The sequence below is a fragment of the Leptodactylus fuscus genome, chromosome 7 (genome assembly GCF_031893055.1).
Source record: "Leptodactylus fuscus isolate aLepFus1 chromosome 7, aLepFus1.hap2, whole genome shotgun sequence".
Taxonomy (NCBI): Eukaryota; Metazoa; Chordata; class Amphibia; order Anura; family Leptodactylidae; genus Leptodactylus; species Leptodactylus fuscus.
Genome location: NC_134271.1, coordinates 8,324,683 through 8,348,261, shown reverse-complemented (window position 1 = coordinate 8,348,261; position 23,579 = coordinate 8,324,683). Strand labels below are relative to the sequence as shown.

At 44.4% G+C, this 23,579-nt stretch overlaps 1 protein-coding gene across 3 annotated transcripts in view; it reads right to left on the bottom strand.

Annotated features, from left to right (window-relative positions):
- Nucleotides 1-529: 529 nt before the first annotated feature.
- Nucleotides 530-23,579, bottom strand: part of CSTF3 (cleavage stimulation factor subunit 3) — a 44,890-nt gene continuing 21,840 nt past the window's right edge. For 2 of the 3 annotated variants that reach the window (XM_075280904.1, XM_075280905.1), the window contains 17 exons: nt 14,119-14,151; nt 10,796-10,862; nt 10,678-10,712; nt 9,850-9,976; nt 9,684-9,761; nt 9,367-9,529; nt 8,340-8,449; nt 7,736-7,852; nt 7,214-7,288; nt 6,316-6,459; nt 5,632-5,734; nt 4,913-4,982; nt 4,479-4,674; nt 4,130-4,283; nt 3,952-4,046; nt 3,439-3,499; nt 530-1,555 (listed from right to left, as the gene is read on the bottom strand). In XM_075280904.1, the coding sequence (XP_075137005.1) occupies nt 1,353-1,555; nt 3,439-3,499; nt 3,952-4,046; nt 4,130-4,283; nt 4,479-4,674; nt 4,913-4,982; nt 5,632-5,734; nt 6,316-6,459; nt 7,214-7,288; nt 7,736-7,852; nt 8,340-8,449; nt 9,367-9,529; nt 9,684-9,761; nt 9,850-9,976; nt 10,678-10,712; nt 10,796-10,862; nt 14,119-14,151 (1,831 nt within the window). In that variant the 3' untranslated portion in view covers nt 530-1,352. Of the gene's footprint in view, nt 1,556-3,438; nt 3,500-3,951; nt 4,047-4,129; nt 4,284-4,478; nt 4,675-4,912; nt 4,983-5,631; nt 5,735-6,315; nt 6,460-7,213; nt 7,289-7,735; nt 7,853-8,339; nt 8,450-9,366; nt 9,530-9,683; nt 9,762-9,849; nt 9,977-10,677; nt 10,713-10,795; nt 10,863-12,438; nt 12,537-14,118; nt 14,152-23,579 lie in introns of all 3 variants that reach the window. The other variant, XM_075280903.1, reaches the window with a different exon arrangement.

The window sequence follows — 23,579 nt, the reverse complement described above, 5'->3', positions numbered from 1 at the left end:
GCTATTCCTACGTGTTAGGGAGCAAAAATTCAATCTGAATGATAGGATCCCTTTAATAAAGGCCCTGAATAACGTGACATGCCTGAAACTCCAAGAGTCTCTGGCCCCTTAATAAATCAGGCGCATTCCCCTGAATCAGAATGGGAACTACACCAGTCAGGAACGGTCTTGACCCCCTATATAACTCGTACAAGATTTCTGCCATGACTTGTAATAAAGTTTGGGCCGAGGTGACCCCACCCTGGGCCTCTCCGCTCACAGAAAGCACCAAATGAGGTATATAAAGCGGGATGTGACGCGTCTCAGGCACAAGAAAGGGCCGTACCCCACCTTAATACCCATCTACACCAGTAAACGGTCACAGATGGGTTAATAAATCCCCCCCAACGAGTCGACGCTAATACAGAGAGCAGCAAAAGGTACAACAAGAAGGATACGGAACGGGGTGGAATTATTTTTTTTTTATTTTGCAAAAACAATTCTGGGAAAAAAAAAAATTAAAAAAAAAATTAAATCACATTGCAAAGAAACGAATCAACAAAAATGAGACCTCGCAGCGCCGAAGGAAGCAAATCTCGTAAACGTTGTATTTATTAAATATTTATTGTATGAAAAAAAGGACCATGTACAAAACAGCCGTTCTGTGAACAGGAGATGGAGGTTCATTAAAAAAAAAAAAAAAAAAATTTGCACTTTAAGCTTTTTTTTTTTTCCTGTTGTCGGGGTTTTTAGGTTTTTTTTCTCCCTGAAGTCTTTTGCAGTGCAACACAGAGAATACTAGCACTGGACGTTGTGCAATTTACAGAGGGAACAGAGGCAGAGTAAAGTGTTTTAGGATGGCGGGACGTCTTACAGTGTTTTTTTTTGTTAAATAGCAGCGACTTTATTTAAAAAAAACAAAAAACAAAAACACAACAAGGCGAAAGGCTGCAGCGCCCTCTGGTGTACGAGAATGGAAATCCACTCTGCTGCAAATATAAAAAACAAACCTATAGTGTCTAGTATTGTCCCGCTAGTCAAATAATCAGAGAAAATCGGCGCCAAATGTTAAGTCGATGTTAAAAAAAAAATAAAAAAAATTCACAATTATAAGTTTTCCAGTTTTGTTAAAATAAACCTTTGGAGCCCCCCGGGGAGTCTTCCAATTGTACGTAAAAACACAGAGGCGGAAAATGAAGGAGAAGGTACGTTTCTTGACTCTGTCCTTCCAGAAGAACAAGTTTCCTTGGAAATGTCTTTGTTACAGACACTGAGGCCGTCTTGCCAGGCTCGGGGGCAGGAGTCGTTTCTTAAAGCAGGAGGTTTGAGGCAGAAGGAATACATTGGTTGATAAATGTCTGTGTGACGCTGGTTCACCGAATCCTCTTCTGCTGGCGAGCTCTGTAGATGTCGTGGACGGGGGGCACCACCGCTCCCTTTTCTTCGTCGTCGTCAGAATCTTCGTTGGGTCTTTTAACGGATTTATTGATCAGGGTGTTCGCTTCTACCGGGCCGTTGCCTTCCATTAGGAGTTCTGCCTGGCCCCCGGTTATTACCCTCACGGCCTCTTCAACAGCTGCAGGGACAGAAAAGCCTGGTCAGTGGTATTTGGCTCTGTTCACATTGGAGGTATACTTATTTATACGATACAGTTTTATGTGCGTCCGTCTATCACACAGACCTCTAGACTGCTATATAGTGCATAGAATGGCGTACAGTAACACCAGGTTCTCCCACTTGCACCAGATGATCCTTCTTGAATCATTGCTCTGGTTTCTGGCTGCAGCAGGGAAGTGTATGGACAGCGGGACCCCCTCCCCCAGCAACGTAGGGACAGCGTGAAATTGGGGACCCCCTGCTTAACATGAACTGCACCTTTCAGAAGGACAAAAGATCTCACTAATGACCAAGCGCCATTACTCTGTCCTCCTCCTCCTCGCCCTCTCCTCTGCCTTTGACACAGTTGACCACTCCCTCCTGTTAGAAATTCTCTCATCCCTTGGTATCTCAGACCTGGCCCATTCCTGGATCTCCTCATACCTCACCGACCGCACATTCAGCGTCTCCCACTCGCACACCACCTCCTCACCTCGCCCTCTCTCTGTAGGTGTCCCCCAAGGCTCCGTCCTAGGACCCCTCCTGTTCTCCATCTACACCCTTGGCCTGGGCCAACTCATAGAATCTCACGGCTTTCAGTACCATTGCTATGCTGATGACACCCAAATCTACATCTCTGGACCAGACATGACCTCCCTGCTGGCCAGAGTTCCAGATTGTTTAGCGGCCGTAGCCTCCTTCCTCTCCTCCCGCTTTCTCAAACTCAACATGGAGAAAACAGAGTTCATCATCTTCACCCCACCCAATGTGGCCCCTCCACCTGACCCATCTATCAAAGTCAACGGAACCACAATTACCCCTGTCCCACAGGCCCAATGCCTTGTGGTAACCCTGGACCCCGACCTATCCTTCAAGTCACATATTCAAACCCTCAACACCTCCTGCCGCCTCCAGCTCAAGAACATCCACCAAATCTGCTCCTTCCTCACCCCTGAAACTACTAAAATGCTCGTCCAGGCCCTCATAATCTCCCACCTAGATTACTGCAACACCCTTCTCCATGGACTCCCAGCAAACACCCTCGCCCCCCTCCAGTCCACCTTACACTGTGCTGCTCGCTTAATCCATCTCACCCCCCGATCCTCATCGGCTGCTCCCCTCTGCCAGTCCCTCGAATTGAGTTCAAGCTACTAACGCTAACATACAAAGCCATCCACAACCTGTCCCCTCCATATATCTCTGACCTCATCCTCACCTGTCCCCTCCATATATCTCTGACCTCATCCTCACCTGTCCCCTCCATATATCTCTGACCTCATCTCCCGCTACCTGCCCACACGTAACCTCAGATCCTCCAATGACCTCCTACTCCGCTCTGCTCTCATCCGCTCCTCACACAACCGTCTCCAAGATTTCTCCCGTGCATCTCCCATACTCTGGAACTCCTTACCACGACACATAAGACTGATCCCCACAATCACAGGATTCAAGAAAGCCCTGAAGACTCCCCTATTCAGGAAGGCCTACAACCTCCAATAACACTATCACCGCACCCCCATCTGTACAGTCTCCCCCTCTCCTTCTGTCTCTACCCCTCTCCTCTCATAGACTGTAAGCCCTCGCGGGCCCGGCCCTCTACCCCACTGTGCCAGTCGGTTATTGTTAGTATTATATCTACCTGTATATTCTGTGTACTGTATGTAACCCCCAAATGTAAAGCACCATGGGATTAATATAATAATGTACAGAACACCATGGGATTAATATAATAATGTACAGAACACCATGGGATTAATATAATAATGTACAGAACACCATGGGATTAATATAATAATGTAAAGCACCAGGGAATTAATGGTGCTATATATATATATAAACAATAATAATAATCTTTCTACTCACTGTCTGGTATCTTGCAGCGTCGGAAGATTTCCATAAGTTCATCGACCTGTACAAAGGGACCCTGTCCAGATGAATACATGGTAAGTTGTATTAGTATATCAATAAGAGGAAAACCATAAAGCTGTAGTCAAATATATACATGAAGAATACATAATAGAGCAAGCCACCAATGTCTGATAGATGCAGGTCCCACTTTTGGACAGCAGAGGTCCTGCTTCATGGGAGCCTCCCAACCCGCCGGTCGCCGCATCCATGCAGGGACTGAATTGGACAAGTGCAGTCACTACTTCATTCTCTCTCTGTCTGGATGTGGCGGCCTCATGAGATGGGTCAAGAGACCCCATTCTCCACCTAAGTCCTAAAGGTGGGCCTCACATTGATAGCACATATGGCACATCCTATCTCTCATTTGGGAATACCAATAAACAGGAATATTTGTCCCACATAATTGGTTGCATTGGTTGTCAATATGGGAACTTGAGCAAAGGGGATCTAACGCCCCCCATCACATACCTGGTAGCACAATGGTGGAGGAAGCAGCTTCATTAATAGCACTGCAGCAGGAGGCACAGGAAACACCCCGCCCGGGACTGGATGGAGGCCGGGAGCTAGAGGACACACAATACAAATCTGTCATAGAGAAGCGGCACCTGGAGAGTCAGCTCAGTCTAGAATAGTAACCATGACTTACGGGCAAGGTGTCTAGGCTGGAATGGGATCATTTGGCTGGTGTCTGGTTTGGGGTACTCCGGTTTTCGGTCAATTTCATCCTTAAGAGATGGAACTATAGAAGGCGCTACCACAGGGTCTGGGATCATGGCTGCTAATTTAGCACGGGAGACATCCTGAAAGATAATCGAGCAATAAATTTACATTTCATTTACATTTTTCCACAAGAGACATCGATGGGACACCCACGGGATAAGTGACACACGACTGATAGATGGAGACCCCTCCTCTGATACCAGCACCACAGGCCGTCCTGTTGTTACTAGTGATGGGGCAGAATCAGAAGAGGGTGCGGAGTCTGCGCCACTTACTTTATAGCCTAAAGCTTTGAGTTCGCTTGCAGAGCAGGGGTAGAGGTCCATGAACTTGTACCGGTCCACCAGCAGAGCTGTCTCTTTCCCCTCGTACTCCTCCTTGAAGGCAGTGTATCTTCGCTTTTCTACTTTGAGAATACTTGCTAAGTCGCCGATGTTGCTTTCAAACGCTAAGAATCTGGCCCAGATCTCACTAAGGAGGACAAGCAAGGAGGGGTAAAGAAACTCTGCCGAAAATACACCCGACCGGGCACAGTCGTAACAGTGTTAAGTGTGTTGTCATCTGCAGGGGAAACACGGCTGGCAGATAACTCTGCCCCAAAACTGTAACCCCTTAGGTGCTGCAGTGACTAGCCAATGCTTAAGTACACGAGCTGATGGCAGAATATTGAGGAATATTCCCATAGACCCCCCTGGATCGGTATACATACCCTGACTTCTCTGGGGGCAGGCTCCCTGACGTTAAAACGCGCTCAAATAATACTCTAGTGTTGTTGTCCTCTGTAAGTGCAAAGAAGACAGAAAATAAAACCCAATGTGGTCACAGAAAGGAAAGCTACTAGGTCAATGTAAGGCTATACTTTTATTTGTGATGTTTATGTGACATTTTAGTTAAAAAAAATAAAAAAAAACCTACAAAAATTAATCTGAAAAACACGAGCACGGCCAGACGTCCACACAATGTCACATCGTGGTCCTCCATGGTCCTAAGCCTGGACATCCCATCATGTTAATGGATGCAAGACACGGATGTGAATGTGTAGCCGCCAGTTTACATACAGTCAGTGTGAGAGAAATACAAGCCGATCGGTTCTTTCCACTTCATATGACGCCCACATGTGAACGGACGGCACCCGTTTGCATCTGTTTTTTCTTCCATTAAACTTCTAAACCTCCGGCCCTCCAGCTGTTGTAAAACTACAACTCCCAGCATGCACGCTTGCTCCGCTGTTCTTGGAACTCCCATGGAAGTGAATGGAGCATGCTGGGAGTTGTAGCTTCACAGCGGATGGAGTGACCCCTGCTCTAAACGGATGTAAACAGAACGGTGTGAGCGGAGCCTTCACCATGTGAGCTATTGTGATCTTTACCCTTCTCACTGAGAATCTATCTAGATATTGCAGGATCTGTGTCAGTGTAAAGAACTTACCATTGAGGTGAGATAAATAATCGATATAAGCAAGAACGTATTCGGGAATGTCTCCATACTTCTTTAGACCTAACTCAAAAATCTTAAAGGCCACTGATGTGTCCTAGAGGAAAAATAGATGTTACAAACAAATGAAGACTATATATATATATATATATATATATATATATATATATATATATATATATATATATATATATATATATATAGATCCTACATAGTAAAGTATAGATACGTTAGCGGAAAATGTCCCAATAGGAATCTAGCAAGGGGCCACAGCAGGTCAGCCATGTATAAACCCGGTAATGTCAGAGACGTACAACATCCCCAGATGAGGCCTCTGACATATGTAATATATTACTGTGTATTATCCTGTACCTGTATTACTAGGCTGCTGTAACATGCTGAAATTTCCCCAATGTGGGACTATTAAAGGATTATTTTATCTTATGTTACTGTACAGGCATAGTGTGATAGGTGTCAGCCAGTGATTCACATTTTATTGCACCCTTCTAAAAAGTTATACCACCACATAGGAACCCATCATATGCCTAACGCTCCTCTGGTATATGCCGTGTACATACTGTAGAGGTCACTGGCCGTTTTCATGGCACACAAGCCAAATATGTGCAAATAACAAGCCTAAGTAAAGTTCTGTACATACAAGACCTGTTGGATTCTCACCTTGCTACAATAATACTCCATTAAGGCCGCTGTGACGTACACATGGTGACGGGTCCGAACATCTTCTCTGGCTTTTTTGAATATCATTCTGCCAGCTTTAATGCCTTCTGCCCTTCTGGCAAATTTCATGTATTGGATATAAACCTGGAGGAAGGAATCCTTCACTATTAGACTATCGAATCCTGACACATCCCTCTAGTCCGAGGATCAACACAACATGTCGGTAATGGGTAAGATCAGCTGCTCCTTGCTTACACTAGATCTTACACCTTGGCTGACTTTAAGAGAACTTATAAGGGCAATTTGAGATACAAACCATCCATGGGTCCTTATGGAGTAGGGGGCTTAGTGTGACCGAGTGCAACGCTCCGTTCCTAAGATTATAAGGCAGGTCTTATCCTGCTCCGTATCATTGGAACAGAACAGATTGGAAGCCCCCATAGAAATAAATGCATCACAGAAGACACCTGGATCTCATCTGAGGGTCATCTGGGTGCATTTGGATAAAAAACAAAAATAGGCCCCCACTCAGCAAGCACGCTCGGTCATGTGCCAACTAGAAAACAGCAAAATTCTGAATTCTTTGCTTTGTTTGAGGATGGAGTTTAAAAAAAGAAAAACTGTAAACGGATTAATAAATTCCGAGTATAATATGGATTAGGGAAAACCAAATTAGGAAAGTATTCAGGGGTCGGCAACCTTCAGCTCTTCAGCTGTTGTAAAACTACAACTCCCAGCATGCATATTTGCTCTGCTGTTCTTGGAACTCCCATGGAAGTGAATGGAGCATGCTGGGAGTTGTAGTTTCACAGCAGCTGGAGAGCCGAAGGTTACTGATCCCTGGTATAAGGACTAATGACTTGTAATAATCAAATCGAGGGATGAGACAGAAACTTACCAGTGTAGGGTCAATGTCTTCTATGGCAAGGAGTCTATTATATATACTGTGCGTCTTATCATACTTCATGCGACTCTACAAGGAGAACATTTATATTAGTGTAGAATTATAGAACCTCTAATGTATAAAGCCCCTTGTCGTATACGAATAGTGAAGGTGGATATAAGAAACTTTGGAGATATAGGAAGGGATCTGCTTCAGCTGCTCTCCTCCTTCTTATCTTTATCTATATTCAGCTCACACACAAAACTCTATGGAGAGGGGAGGGGGAGGCTGATAATTGATGTATTGCCTCATTCGGTGCAGTGGTAGAGTCTGATCTTGAAGATTACTTTTCTAGCTTCCCCTTCCCTTTCCATAGACTTCTATGTAAAAAGCAGCTCAGCCTGATAGATAGAAAAGGCAGCAAAGGTTTCTTTTTGAAACCTTCAATAGCAGCGCTCCCTATAGATTGAAGAACCTCTACAAGGCAGATTTTATGGGTGTTATGTATTATGGCTGAATGGCGTGTCGGACACTAACCTCTTCATAGTCGGCATAGGCAAAATACAGCAGCATATTCTTTTTCAGCAGGGTACTAATAGCACGCTCATAGATATTGGCAGCTTCATCACTGAACAGTTTTGCATTGTTCATATCCTGTAATGAGAAGACACAAGTAAAGTATATGTAATACTATCCTACATGATCCTGATAACATACGGACACATCAATTACATGAATGCAACGTACAGACTAGTGTGCGGTCAGAGGAGTAAAGCGGTCCATACACATAGCGGCCGTCTCCTCTCTCCCTATTCAGTGCCCATGAACACTTGGCTGGGCAAAGCCTACAGATCTATAGGAAGGTGCAGAGAAATAGCACGCGCCATCAGCCATCTAATGTGGCCACCCTTAGCCCCTGAACTGGGAGTTGTGGCCTAGCTGGGACCCAAGGGACCATCAAAAGCATCCCTGGGACCAGATGAGTAGACGGATACTCCAGAGACAACCCCTTTACAAAATGCAAGTTTTTCGGTGCACAGCGCTGTCACCAGTGTGAGCAACATGACAATGCATTTATATAAGTTTCATGAAACCTAAATACTAACGAAGGTCACCATTTGCATTTATCAGCTAAACTTACTCCTTTTTCAGCGAGCAACTTGCTGGACTGTTCCAGGTACTGAGCAGCTTCATACCAGATGTCCGGATGGTGTCCGAGAACCAGAAGACATTGCTCATACGCAAACATGACTGAAAGACCCAAGACTGAGTGTTAACAGGACTTATAATACAGGATCAGCGCACTGTCTATGCAATTTTACAGTAATAACTGCACACGATTAATTCCATATCTTAGTACTTCAGGGATTACCAATAGGTGTGTAGTATTGTGAAAGACAAGTCAGATCTGTACAGTCTCTAAAAGCTGTTGCCCTGTAGAGTTAAACCTAACAGGGGTGTGAAGTGGACTATGACACTTCTCACCACAGCGCCTTTTCTTAGTCATGTATCTTGGATGGTCTGATTATTCAGATGGTTCAGGTGTCTGCAACAACAATTAGCTCTGAGTAAGTTTTGCACTTAGCTCTTGTTCTGATGCTGAAGCATGGGGTCAATACCCTGTGTGCGCGATTGTGCATGGGATTTTCCTGCATGGCAGGGTTCTGTCTGCATTTGGGCATAGCCTTACCCTTCATTCACATCTGCGTTCGGTAGTCCGTTTGGGGAGTCCACATGGGGACCCCCCTGAACGAAATACTGAATGCAACTGCAAGTGGTGTGCAGGGAAAGAACATGGACCCCATAGACTATAATACGGTCCATGTACTGGCCGCACACTGCCTGCACAAATCATGCAGATGTGCAGTGAAAGAACATGGACCCCATAGACTATAATGGGGTCCATGTGCTGGCCACACACTGCCTGCACGAATCATGCGGACAGGAAAGTAGATTGTGAAGTACTTTCCTGTCCGCAGGTTCCCTGCAGAGATCTGGCGGCAAGCACACGGACCCCATTACAGTCTATGGGGTCTGTGTGCTTTCACTGCACACCGCTTGCAGTTGTGTTCAGTATTCCATTGGGGGAGGGTCCGCATGCGGACTTCCCTGGACGGAATACCAACGTAGATGTGAACAAGGCCTTAGATTGACCGTTTTTTCTGCACCTCGTTTTGTGATGAGCGTCTGGTCCTCGGTACGAAGCGGATTGCTCTTCTCCCACTGAATATACTTCTTCCACATCTCCACCTGTTGGGCTTCCTGTGGGGTGTTCTGTGGGGGCACGGAGGGGGCGTTGCGGTCCAATCCTTTCATCACAGTTTCATATTCCTGAGAGCAGAAAAAGACAAAACAGGAAACATTAAAATAAATAATTGCACTTTGAGTGATCTGTTACAAGGTCTGCAGATAAATATCTCGTGTCTGTGGACAGATTCAGGCTATGACTCTTTGCAGGGCCTATCGTTACTTGGCCACGTCTTACCTTTGCCACCCTCCTGGCATTCATATAGTCTCTGCTCCGATCTTCTATCATCTTCTTTGCTAGGTGAATATTAATACCCTGCAGATAAGAGCACAATGGGTTACACTTGCCGGCGCGGACCCCTCTTATAGGCCGCAGGGTTCACCGTCGCCGCCGTACACATTACCTCTTCATACTTGTTGTAATCTCTCCAGAGCTGCTCGATGTTAATCATAGGATTGACGCAACCCCTCTGATAGACCCTGCGGACGGCCGTGATTCTTTGATTTTCTGCGTAGGATCCCACGGCTTCCCTAATATCAAAGAAACATCACAACGTATTTAGACATATCATTGTGACCTGAGACTTGATCTGACGGAGTGTCTAATCCTTCCCTGCATGGGGGAGCCTCAGTCCAAAAAAGAAATTCAGAATCACAGTCATTAAGAATTCCAGATCCGTTCCGACACTCAGCTTTTTGCTACGTTGTTTTATTTTACAAGTCTCGACCTAACCCTTAAAGGGGTTTACAGGTTGGAAAGCATTAAAGGGGCCACGGTCAAGCACTGCAGCCCCTTTGGAACCTGGCACAGCGCCGTACCTTCTGTAGTGGTTGTAAATGGTACTACACTTAAAGGGGATGTATAGACCTTAGGATAGGTCATCCACTGAACATCAGTTCCACTTCTCAGGGTACGTGACATCAGGTGACAAGTCACGATCACAGCCCAGTCCCATTCAAATGAATGGGCTGAGTTGCGATACCAAGCACAGCCACGGCACAAATCTACAGCGCTGTGCTTGGTAAGTATTGAAGAGGATGCAGCACACATGCGAACACTGCAGCCTCTTCTAACAGCTGATCAGCCCGGGTGTCAGACCTAAGAATAGGTCATCAGATTTGTCAGGCGCCAGGAGCAAAGTGTCCGATCTAATTTTAGGACTGTCGGCGGGGTAAAGGTCCCCCAAAGCCTCAGCAACGACACAGTAAAAATTTCACAGAAATCGACTTACACTCCTTTCAAAAAATTGATGTAATCCACCCATATCTGCAAAGGCAATAAAAGAGGGTTAGTTCAGCTGTAATAACACTGCCCACGCCTCGTATCTGCGGATTGTGAAGAGCAATTACCTGGTAGGACATGATTTCCATGCCAATTTTATCCAGAGCGAAGTCGTACGCCTGGGCCATTTTTTCCCTGAAAGACAAGGAAATTAAACAATTTTTGCTGCCAGTTAGCAATGAGGTTTTATGTCAACAAGTCCGGAACAATTTTACTCTAAAAGTTCACGAAAAAGAAGCAGCGGCCGCCTTTAACCCCCCTGATGCCGGAGCAAATTTACTATTCTCATTTCTACCTTCCAGAAACCAGAAATTTTTTGCATTTGTCTTAGCTGTATTTTTTTAATATACAATAGGGTTATATTATAGGGTACATTAAAGCATTATTTTTTCGGGGGGGGGTTTAAGACATTCACTGTGTGGTAGCAATGACACCATCACTTTAGTTTGCAGGTCAGTAGGATTGTGGCGTTATCAAATTTATGTAGATCGTCACGTTTCCTATTTGTATAGATTGTCACATTATGGCTGCAGCACATGTTACATTTGTCCCTATAACAGGGGGCGTGTACAAGGATCGGTCTGCCCCTCCCCATTACTACTGCTGCTATTGGTCACTAGGTGCCTCTCTTCTAGCTAATTTCCCTGTTACCAAGGAACTTCCATCCATAAATGCGAGGCCTGGTTCACAACTGCGTTCGGTAATCTGTTCGGGGAGTCCGCATGCCCCCCCAGCGGTATATAGTCTATGGGGTCCATGTGCTCTCACTGCTTGCCAATGTGTTTGATTTGGGGGATAGGGAGAACCCCTTGCTGACGTCCCGAACGGATTACTGACGCCGATGTGAACAGGCCTAAGACTGATTTATAGTGGGTGAAGGGGAAGGATTTGTTCTGCCCTCACACAGTGGATAGCAAGGGGAAGGGTGCGATTCTCCTCACATACTCTACACATGTCTGCAAACTGTTGATCTGTGCAAAGGACTGAACATTCTGCAAATCTCAGAGTTTGCAATGCAAGAAAAGTCTTCTATATACTTGTATCTACTGGCTGCTTGTGATTGCAGATCGGATATTATTCACAGCTTTCCAGTCTGTTTATAGATTTCTCTTTTCCTGTGTCAGGGATCTTTGTAGCGACATCATGTCTGCATGTATTTGCCCTGTATCTATAGTTCAGTGTCCCTGGCTCTCCTATTATAGTCACTATTATACATGTAGATAAACCAGTAGTAGTTATAATGGATAGGGGAGGGAACAGACTGCTCATTGTACATACCCACAGCCTCAGAGAGAAAAGTAACATGTGCTGCAGACATAATGGGGATACTAGCAGCAGAAAAATTCATAGGACATTACGTATGAAATGTTACCCAGCCGTAGAACGGACTGTCCAGAAAGACTCATCACATAATTCTAGTTATATTTCTTACAACCACCGTGGCAAAATCCTGACCAAAAAGGTGCATTTAGAGGACTGTGGTTACAATCACGTGGATTTGTTTTGCGGCCATGTTTATAGAGGTGGGATACATTTGGGTAACATGTTTCAGTGTTTTCTATCCCAGTGAAGCCTCGGTGTATGAGCAAGCGTAACGGCCCCTCTGCACTAATATTAGTCCCTTTGGTCCGAGACTTACTAGGGATGTTCTGAGCCCCATAGGATGACAAAACAAGGTTAACACAAGGTCCTATAGATATAGGATACCTACTTGTAACTTGGAAGTTTCCCTTTCGTCTCCCGCACGTAAGACACGTAACACTTCCACAGGTCTATGTGCAAAACTTTCATCAGACATCTCTGAAATAACTGTACATAGAGAGAAGCTTGGTGAAATAACAGAAGTCACTTAAAATAAAAGTACCATAAAGCCTTCCTACACAAGTGTGGACCCCAAGGTTTACTCAAGATCTAAGTCAGTTCCAGAGGGATGTTAAAGGGATGGTGCATCTCATATTCCTATGAGGGGCCTTAAACCTGTCCTGACCTTCGCTTGGACCCGTTCCCAGCACCTCCATTTGTCTGTATACAGGTCCCCTGGCTGTTTGTGCCAGTCCCAGGCCACAGTGGTCACCTCTTCACAAATGGCACATGCCAAAGGTGAAGAGGTCACTGCCAAGGACTGGGATTGGCTGCAGTGGTCCCTCGCACAACTGGAACGTCAATGGAGACCCTGTATATAGACGAATGGTGCATCCGCTGCTGGAAACCAAGGCCCAAATAGAGGCAAATGCTGGTTTGTTATAGTTAAGGGTTACACAGCAGCAATATTTAATAATAAAGAAATTTTCCAACTTGTAATTTTAAAACGTGAAGCCATGCAATGTATCCACAACTTGTAGCCTCCCTTAAAGGGATTTTCTCACCTCAGCAACTAATTTGCAGATTGGAAGGGTTCGACTCCTGGGACATCCACCAATCGCGAGAATGGGGATGTTTTTCTCCCAAGAGTAATGGTCAGACAATGAAGCAGGGGTAAGTCTAGTTTCCATAGGACAGTTAGAGATAGCCAGGCACACTGGATCAATGGGGGTCCCAGTTGTCCAACCTCCACCAATTTACAGCTTATCCTCCTGTCGAGGTGGGAAAGTCCTGTAAATGGGGCCTTTAATCCTGTCTTCATAGAATATCCCACAGAGGATCATATTTAGATCTGGCAAATCTGGAGGCCAAGTCAACACTGAACTCTATCATGTTCCTCTACAGGGTGGTGGGTACATCATCCTACTGTTCAATGTTTAGGGAGGTGACATGCCAGGACCCAATGGTTTTCCACCAGAGTATCACACATGACCTCCACCAGCTTACCTACATGGTGCCACCACATCCTAAAATATCCCACATTAACTTGGACATCCCCATGAATCCTCTAACCACGTGACCTTCTTTCATTGCTCCATGGTCCACTTCTGACACTCATTACAGGTGCTTTAAGCACTGAGGAGGGGTCAGTGTGGGCGCTCGGACTGGTCTGCCATGAGCTGTGGTGCCCTTTGTGTCCTAGCACCTTCTGCCACAGCCAGCAGTAAGTTTTTGCAATTTTTCTGAGGGATCAGACTGTGCATTGACTAGCCTTAGGTTCCCCAGTTGACCCTCCTTGGACCAACCAATACGTAGCAGAAAACCCCACCTCCCATTTGGCCTGTTCTTCCCAGTCATCCTAATTTAGCTGATAATTTTGCACATTTTTATGCTTCCAACACATCAGGCTCTTGCACTGACTGTTCTCTTGCTGCCTAATATATTCCAGCCCCCTGAGAGGCGCCATTGTCACTGGATAATCTGTGTCCTACAATGTACCGGTAATGTCGGAGAACTACCCATGTATGACCACAGGCCGCTTTATATTAGAACTTCATTAGCAAACCTCGGAGAAGCCGAACAAACTCACCTTCTCAACCTTGTCGTAATTTTTAGCTTTAACCTGCGCATATAAGAAGAAAAAAAAAAAAAAAAAAGTTAAGATGTTCGAGAATCACGTCTTAGTATCCTGAATCTACTGGACTTGTGATTAATGGGGTTATGCCATAGAAATATCTATCAACGTGGAAAAGGATAAATTGCTGATCATTGGGGGGTCCAGACGAACCCTCGCTACATTCACAATGGAGACAGAACATCATCCCCAATCTTGGGATCAATGGGGGTCAGCAGTCAGACCCCACCGATCCTCTATCCTATGGGTAATATTTTTTGTGGCACAATTCGTCCTAAATTATTGCCAAAGACCCGACTCCCAAGTTTGTTTTGTGACTAATGTATTCCCATAGACCTCTGTATATACTGTGTATATACTGTGCTATGTTAGGACAGCACGTTACATAGGAGGCAGCAGGTAAATGCAAGAACACAAGTGTAATGGGAAAAGCATAAGCAATAAAATACACATAAAAATGCGATCAGAAACAAAACCTGGAGTGCAAAGACTTTTAATAGTTGTCAGTGTCATGTTGCCTGGAGGTGTCGTATCACATATGTCTGCAAAACAGACGCAATGTCAAGCATGAACACACCACGTGGTATAAAGCATTGGGATGTTTTGTTTTTCCACTTAAAGAAGTATACTCATCTTGTAAAGTGACAGTATATCGCTACGAAAGCTCAGAATCCTACAAGATAGAAATGTTGCAGTACACTCCATGGATGCTGCATGTACAGGGCTCCCCTTCCCTCGAAATCCTGCTCCTAGAGGAAATCGCTCTGGACATGCGGCACTCGAAGCAGGAGCCGCTGATACCACATTACACAGTCTTTGTGTCCTCTGCATGAGGCAATGGATTTACAACATGACCGTGGTGCTCCAGAGAAAAAGCAGGAGGCAGAATCTGAAGTCCCAGGTTGTACAATGTACAGAATGATTGCACATGTCAGGATAAGTAAGCCTAGTAGTTCCTGTCTGATCCCGTAGTATGGCTGTGTGCGCACTCAGGGTTACTCTATACACAGTGTAATGTTACCTGGAGGTCATTCAGTAGAACAACCATCTGTGAACCATGGACAGTCCAGGCCACTGATGCTTGACGTGTATCTAAACTTTCACACAATTTAATTTTCTGGTAGAATTTGGGTCATTAATTAACAAATGTCTCCTTTGTGTGAAATCCTGGACTTTTTCACTCTTTCCCTTTTGGGCTCTCCTCCCTGTGTCTCACTGTGTATGGTGTACTTGGCTGTATGAAATAGAGATGAGGATGTGGATGGGATGGGTGACTTATAACAGCTATTAGTCCCATCCTTCACATGACACTAGGATGCGGTTCTACCTGTAGGATTGACAGAGGTGTCACTGATGGAAAGCACAATCAGAATTGGGGTATTGCTCTCTCTAAAGGTCATACAGAATATTTCTATGCAGCGGCAGTATCATATAAAACACAAGAATCTCCTCTTTCGTATGATACCAAAAGCAAGTTTCTATGCTTTATAGCCGCGAGAAGCCATGTCAGAATATGGACCGAAATGCGCCTGCAGCGGCTAGCCACGACTGTCGTGGCTTTCCGCTCTGTTCTATGCCCAAATGAATGGGCCTAGTCCGAAGGGATTGTCTTGACACGGACGCCGTGGCAGTTTCCGCCACAGAATCCACGTCAAAATAGGGCGGGCAGCTTCTCGTGGAAAAAGGAAATGACCGGCTCCCACTCAATTCAATGAGAGGTAGTTTTTTGACCTGGATTTTGACAGGGATTGCGCGTCAAAATTCAGACTTAGCAACTACTGCACCCAAAAACCATTTTAATTTTTGACATTTTCCAGTAGCTGCTGCATTCCCCCCTCAGCTTATACTCGAGTCAATGAGTTTTCCCAGTTTTTTGTGGAAAAATTAGGGGAGGTCGGCTTATACTCGAGTATATACAGTATATATTTTTTAATACCACTTCCCTAAATTTTTATGATCTTTGAAATCCCCTATATACATTGTGTTAAGGACAAGACATTTTTGGCTTTTAGGTTCAAGAGATTATTTTCATTTCCCCCATCAACAAATTCCAGGAGACAACTTTTTTTTTTTTTTTTTAAACCAATTCAATGCCAGAACTATATAAGAACTTGCGCTTTTTCAGGATGAGTTATACATTTTATTTCACATATAATTAACTAAGTGTAATTAACAATATTTTTGGGTGTTAAGTGGAGAGGGGGAAAAAAAACCTTAGTTTTTTTTACCATTTATAAAAAGCCATGGACTCTGCAAGTCAAATCTATTAACTCAAATGTATATACATTTATTTTATTAAGTATTTTTGCTAATTATATATATGTACATACATACACTGTATATTGAGCACCATTTTCCAATACACAACTTTTTGTTTTTTTTTTGTTAATCTGTCAATAAAACCAATGTGTATGGGGAACATAAAAAATAAAATTATTCTATCTGTATATACACATACACACATCTTTTTCCCATGCCTGCTGCAGTTTTTATATCGTTTTGCCTGTTTTCTACATTGTATACTTTTTGCACCACCAAAATAACTCATTTATCAATCTTGCTTGTGGTCATAAACATTGTAATGTTGTTTTCTAGGAAAGTGTCCGTTCCTTCATTTATTTCCCTTCTTTGACCCCAGATTAAATCCACACGCAGAAGTCTATGCAGCTTTAATCAACAGACAACAGAAATCTACAGAGAAGGGAAGGGGAGGAGCAGCTGAAGGCAGCGAGATAAGAGACCCCTCCGCACTATACAGGGACAACCTTATCATACAATGCGCTGGGTACACCCAACATTTTCAGGGGCTGCTCACCGAGGAATTTGGGGCTGACTTTTTTTTTTGTGGATTCCTGCTCAAAACCAGCTCCAAATACCAGTCAAAAAAAAAGCTCCCATGGTTTTCAATAGGAGGCAGTGGAGGACGCCAAAAAATAAGCCTCGTCCTGCTAGAACTTCCCTGGATTTTAGTGGCAGATTCTGTCACATAAACCCCATTGTTGTCAACCAGCGAGCAAACCTATGGCAGGAAGCCAAATTTCTGCTTCACCTTCACTGTGGGTTACACAGGGCTGGAATTTGGAGAGGGATCCAAGGAGGACTGCCTCATATTCCTCTACAAATCCCAGGATGTGCACAGGCTTGGAGCCCTGATACAGATATCACTGGGGGAACCCTCAGACCCCTTTTCACATCCTAACGTAAAGGCACGTTCCATTAAGTTGTGAAGAGGCAGAAAGACGACAGGAATCCTCCAAGGACCGAGCCTATATTTCCAGAAAACCCAATTACATGCACATTATTAGAGAATCCTGAGTTACTCCAGGTGTCCAGAGTCTCGCCTCTTAGGCTATGTGCACACAACCATGTTCAGGCTACGGGTTAGTAAAAATGACAGGATGACCTATGGATTGGTATCGGAGAGTCATCTGTAGTGTTCACTGACTCATACATCGGGACTTGTTCCAGATTTTGAAGCTCTTTGATCCGATCCGGACACAGAGCCACAAATACTACAGCTATGTATTTAGCCCATTATAACATATGGGTCAGTACTTTTATCCACAATTGTGCTCATGTGTATAAGGCCGAGTGTTGAACCATAGGCCCGCCAGGACCCACACACTCTGGGGGACTACAGTAGATGGATGCTACACCCCTTCCTGGACACCAGATCTCTGGGGAAGAAAAGGATCTGAAATTGTATTTCTACAAGCTCAATCCTTTCCGGCAGATTATCCACTGCTAGACGTGTATGAAAGTTTACTGGGATATCTGTCAGTCAGAGGAGCCTTTGGCAGACGGGTAATGTACGTGTATGGGCTGGGCCAGGATAACGGAGGGACACCTGGGGATCACCATATTGTCAATAGAATGGGATTGTTCACACAGTGACACAGTATAGTCCTTTTGTAGGATATGTATATATACACCACAGTATATACCATCAGATATACTAAAATCTCCCGCATGACTTACCCTCCGTGCAGCCTTTATGCTTTCCCTGTTCCTAGGTACGGGCGTGCCGGCACATAAAGGAGTTGGATAATGTCAAGAAATGTTTGAGCAGGTAAAAATAATTGAGAGGAAACAGCGAGGTTTTATGTATCAATAGAAAATAGCTATTGTGCTTTATATGATCATCCCCCCCCCCCCCCTGGTGGGGAAGGGGGGGGGGGTCTGGCACCAGGTCCCCCGCCGATCAGCTATATGATTTACTACTGACAACTTGATTTTCTAGCACTAATAAATGATGTAATACACTTTATTAAAGGATTTTGGCTCCTTTCTGTGAAACCTTGCACAGAAATCCAGTGTCCCAAACAGATATATCTCAGGCTTGACAAGACACAGAACATTTGTTTTGGTGTCATACGAAAGATTTTCATCTTTCACATATCACCGAAATTCTACCTGTATTTGCAAAGATTTTATCAGTTATCTAGGCAGCGGCTCCCAAACCTATGCCAACCCCAACTGTGTTTTCAACGGATGACATCTCTGGAAATAATACAGGTAGAACTGCAGTTTTGGTGACACGTGAAAGATAATCTTTTATAGGACACAAAAACTACTGGACTACTTTTTTTTTTTTTTTAAAGTGCTCAAGTATTTAAGATAACTCCTTCTCCCCAGTCTCATTTCCCTGCAATATATGAGACTGTCAATTTCCATATTCCAGTGAGAAGCAATGAGAGACACAAAGGAAAAAAAACACAAACTGGCCAAAAAGTGGATTTCACAGAAAAAAATCAAAATCCATTAAAGGGACCATTAAAACCTCTTTTTTTGTGGATAAGACGTCAGAATAGCTTTTGGAAAGGCTATTCATCTCTTACCTTTAGATCTGATCTCCACTGCGCCATTCCTTAGAAATACCGCTTTTTACCGGAATGCAAATTAGTTCTCTCACAGTGATGGGGGCGGGCCCACTGCAGCTCGAGAACACGATCCTGCGATCCCTCTATCTTCAGCTGAATCCTCCCATTCTCTGTTGTCTTCCTCCTGCGTCACCTCCGACGCCTGCACAGTTGGCTCTGCCAGTGAGACACTAGCAGAGCCGAGTGCGAATGCCGGCTGGCGGCCATTTTTGGGAGGCCGCTCCTGCATTGAACTACAAGAGCAAGAGTGGCCTCCCAAAAATGGCCGCCAGCCAGCATGCACAGTCGGCTCTGCTAGTGTTTCACTGGCAGAGCCAACTGTGCAGGCATCGGAGGTGACGCAGGAGGAAGACGACAGAGAAGGGGTGGATCCAGCCGAAGATAGAGGTGTTGCAGCATCATGTTCTCGAGCAGCAGTGGGGATGCCCCCATTGCTGCCAGAGAACTAATTTACATACTGGTAAAAACTGGTATGTCTAAGGAACGGCACGGCGGAGATCACATCTAAAGGTAAGAGACGAATAGCTTTTCTAAAGGCTATTCCGACGTCTTATCCACAAAAAAAGAGGTTTTAATGGTAGAATCCCATTAAAGTATATTATAATATTATTCATGTCACAAATGCTGCCAGAGATTATAGGTACATTTTTACTCAGAATTCCTAATAAGGTACATGAAAACGGGGGCCCCCAAACTCGGGGGGGAAAAAAAAAAAAAAAACAGAAAAAAAAAACAATGACATGAATCTAGACCTCATTCTGTGCTTTGTTAATTGAAAGCAAAATGTATTTTAAAAAAAACAAACAAAAACTGCCTAACTCATAGAGCAGTGACTGGAGTGCAGAGTATAGCAGCAGCATTTATCTGTTTGTGCGTTTTCCAGCAACCTCCTCCCCCTCCCGTCTCCATGGACTAATACGTTAAAAAAAAAACAAAAAAAAAACAAAAAACCCACATATAAAGAAATGCCACAATCCCAACGCAGCTCCACCTCCTGAGGAGAGGTCAGACTTAACATTCGACAAGGCGCGCATAGACCTTTAACCTCTTATGTGTCCTGCAGTGACAATAAGGTCTCATAGGGTGAGAAGATCACACCAACCAAACTGGCTGCAACAGAGAATGAAGGAGCAAGAACACAATAGTAGAACAACGCAAAGTATTGGGGTGCTGAGCACTTTTATTCTTGCGGGGAAACCATAAAATTCAGCAAATCAGGTTATCCACCGCAGCAGACTCAAACGACTCTATAAGATGCCTTGGAAGAAGCAGTTATAGAGAAGCTTGGGTCAGATGTGGTGGATAACCGGATTCAATTCACTATATGCTGGATTTTATGGTTTCCTTGTAAATAGAATAAAAGTGCTCTGTGCCCCGATATTCTGCAGGGCTTCACTATTCAGGTCATGTCATCTTCATGGTCTGTTGCAGCGAGTTTGGTTGGTGTGAACTTCGTGACTACAATGGGTAGACTCCAATCTTCTCACCATATTATCCCTCCCAGGCACATAAGAGGCAACGTTTCTGATATCCACTTGTACTAATCATTTAGGAAAAGCAGTTTAATAATTGGAGGTCTACTTTAGCTTTTGCCTCACCCTGAACTACTGACTCTGGAGATGAAGACTCGATCTAACAGAATCAAAGATCTATATGAAGTTGTGTGTTGGTGGCCAAATTATTTTCAAGAAAAACCAGTCCCAGGAGGGTCTGAGGCCCAAGTAAGGCTGTGCTCACACAGAGGAATTTGGAGTGGATTCCACCTCTCACAGAGTAATGCGCCGCTCATTTAGACACGTAAACACATGTCAGAGCGAGGCGCTTCAAAACAGATCCCATTGACTTCAATGGGTGCCGGCTTACACGCTCTACACATTGAAATCAATGGGTTATAAAGCCTCCCATTGATTTCAATGTCTCACATGCGTAAACCAGCACCCATTGAAGTCAATGGGATCTGTTTTGAAGTGCCGTGCTCTGACACGTGTTTACGTGTCTAAATGAGCGGCGCGTTATTCCGTGGGAACGGAGCCTTAGGCCTCATGTACACAGTCCGCTGCAGGGGGCCATAAGAAAAACTCAGGACAGGTGCCATTCCTGTCTGTTTTACGGACCCTGCTCACTGGGCCCCAATGAATGGGGCTGCAAAATAAAGGGGTGGCCGTTCCATTCCATCAGGGTTAGCAGCAGGAACACGATTGTGTGCGTGCCACCGAAATCAGCTCCAAATACCGGCTGAAATCTGCCTCCAATGGTTTTCCATAGGAACCATTGACACATTTCTCCAAGATGCTGGAGAAAGATTAAGAAGAAAAAACCTCCTACTCCCTCCTGCTGCAGATTCCACCACTACGGCTGGTTTACCCCATTGTTCCTGAGGGTAACGAGCAAGTGGACTCGCCAATGCCGTATAAACAGGAACGGAATTAGAAGAGTTTGGAATTCATCATCCCCTAAATAGTGCTTACCCAAGTAACTGATCATGATATGATAATATATGACCAATCATTATGAGGTGGCATCCAGTGGCAGCATTGTGCTCGAGATCAGGCCCAAATGAATGAGCCTAGTCGGGAGAGTCAATACGTGGAATCTGTGGCAAGATTGGTCATGTCGCTTCTTTTTTCCGCTACTAGATAGCAGAAAAAGGAAGTCAATGGGAGCCGGTTTTTGGGATTTTGAGGCGGATTCCGCACCAAAATACTCTGTGAACTCAGCCTGATAGAGCAGTGTAGGGAGTGATACAGGCAGATACTCCACTGGTTACATCATTAATCCAGTGTCATACCTAAATTTAAAGGGGCTGCCTAAGGGACCAGAGGCAGAATATGAGCTCAATGACATTCACTTCAATGTAAAACGTAGCGTAAATAAAATATACAAGTCATGTATAATGGAGGAAAGGAATACTAAAAGGTTCTCATACACGAAGACTGATGAAAGTGGATGAGAAATGTGGAACAATCCCGTCACCTGACCAATCATCTACCATCATGGTCTGGAAAGAAGTCAGCCACGCTTGAAATATTCATCCGATAGGTGGATGAAGGATCTCTCATCCACGAATGTTCTTTCCTTGAAGGAATTATACCAGTAGGATGTCACTGAACATGTAAGGTCAGATTTAATGACTGTGGCGGCCAATACGGCCTTAGAGGTCTATGGCGGTGTCTGCAAAGCGGCCCATCAACCACCAAACCACTTCTCCAATGAATATGGCTACCTTAGGCTTAGTTCACACGTAAATAACGTGTGGCTTATTTTGGTACCGGAAAAAAAATCTTCCTAATTAGGAGGCTTTTTTTTGGACCTTGCCAAGCTTTTTTTGGAGCTTTTTTGTTGTTGTTGTAAAAACAGCTTTAAAAAAAAGCCAGGCTGTTTTCCCCTCCTGTAAAGTGAATGGGCTGAAACGCGTAGCATTTTTCCCCCCCCAAAAAAAACGAAAAAAGCGGCTCTTATTTTTGCAAAAAAAAAAAAAAAAAAAAAGGTGCGGTTTTCGCCTCCCATTCTATTGCTTTCTTCAGGCGGAAAACGCCTGAAGAAAGGTCATGTCGCTTCTTTTTCTCTGCTACCAGTCTGCATAGACTAACATTGTATGGAGGAGGATTATGACGTGGATTCCGCTGTCAAAATCCTCCTCCATGTCCCCGTGTGAACTGGCCCTTAAATATCACCAAGCCAAAAGCTGAAGAGTGTACAGACAAGTCTATACTTCCAGGGTTAAAAACTTACCTCGCTGCCGGGGCTCCTAATATAGAGGAGGGGGTAAGAAGGGGAAAAAAAAAAAAAAAAAAAATTTTTTTGCTTCCAAATATTAAAAAAAAGAAAAACTCAAAGCCAATTTGGCAAAATCTACAGAACAATTTAGTAGATCAAAGCTCATTTCTGTAATCCGGTCTTCAACACTGATGGAATCTTTCTATAATAACTTTACAGAGACAAATACGTTTTTGGGTACAGACTGTGCTGAGGCTTTGGCTATGACACCACCATAAAACCCCCATTCCCGTGAGCCCGATTACATATCTTTTCCCTTTAAGTATACAGAAGTTTGTTCCCGTTTCGTCATCTTCAGCATTCCATCCCGATAACATCACCGTCCTGCCGGAGCTCCAGCGTCCTTACAGGATTCCACGCATAGCGTTTGGTTTATAGAGGTTACTCGCAGTTATCTGATCCTGGAACTTCTCCGTTTCTTGTTTCAGATCCATCCAGTCATAAAGGGGAAGTCGACAAGTTTCCTTTTTAGAGTTCTCCTTGGTCTCTGTAAATCCTATGGAACGGCTAGTTGGTTTCCATTAATTTCATGGCTGTTCCTCATCCGTCACTGAGCTGACCTCCTAAGTTCTTCTGATTGTAGATCACACATACACTCTGTTTATAGGTGAAGGATATTCTGGTAATTCTGCCTTCTGTTCTGTTCTCTGGCTATAGAAGCTTCCATACATGGATTTTTCGGATGCCAATAGCCCCATTAAGGCTGCAGCACATTTTCCATTTCTCCCCGAGACTGGAGGCATTTACAATACAGAGCAG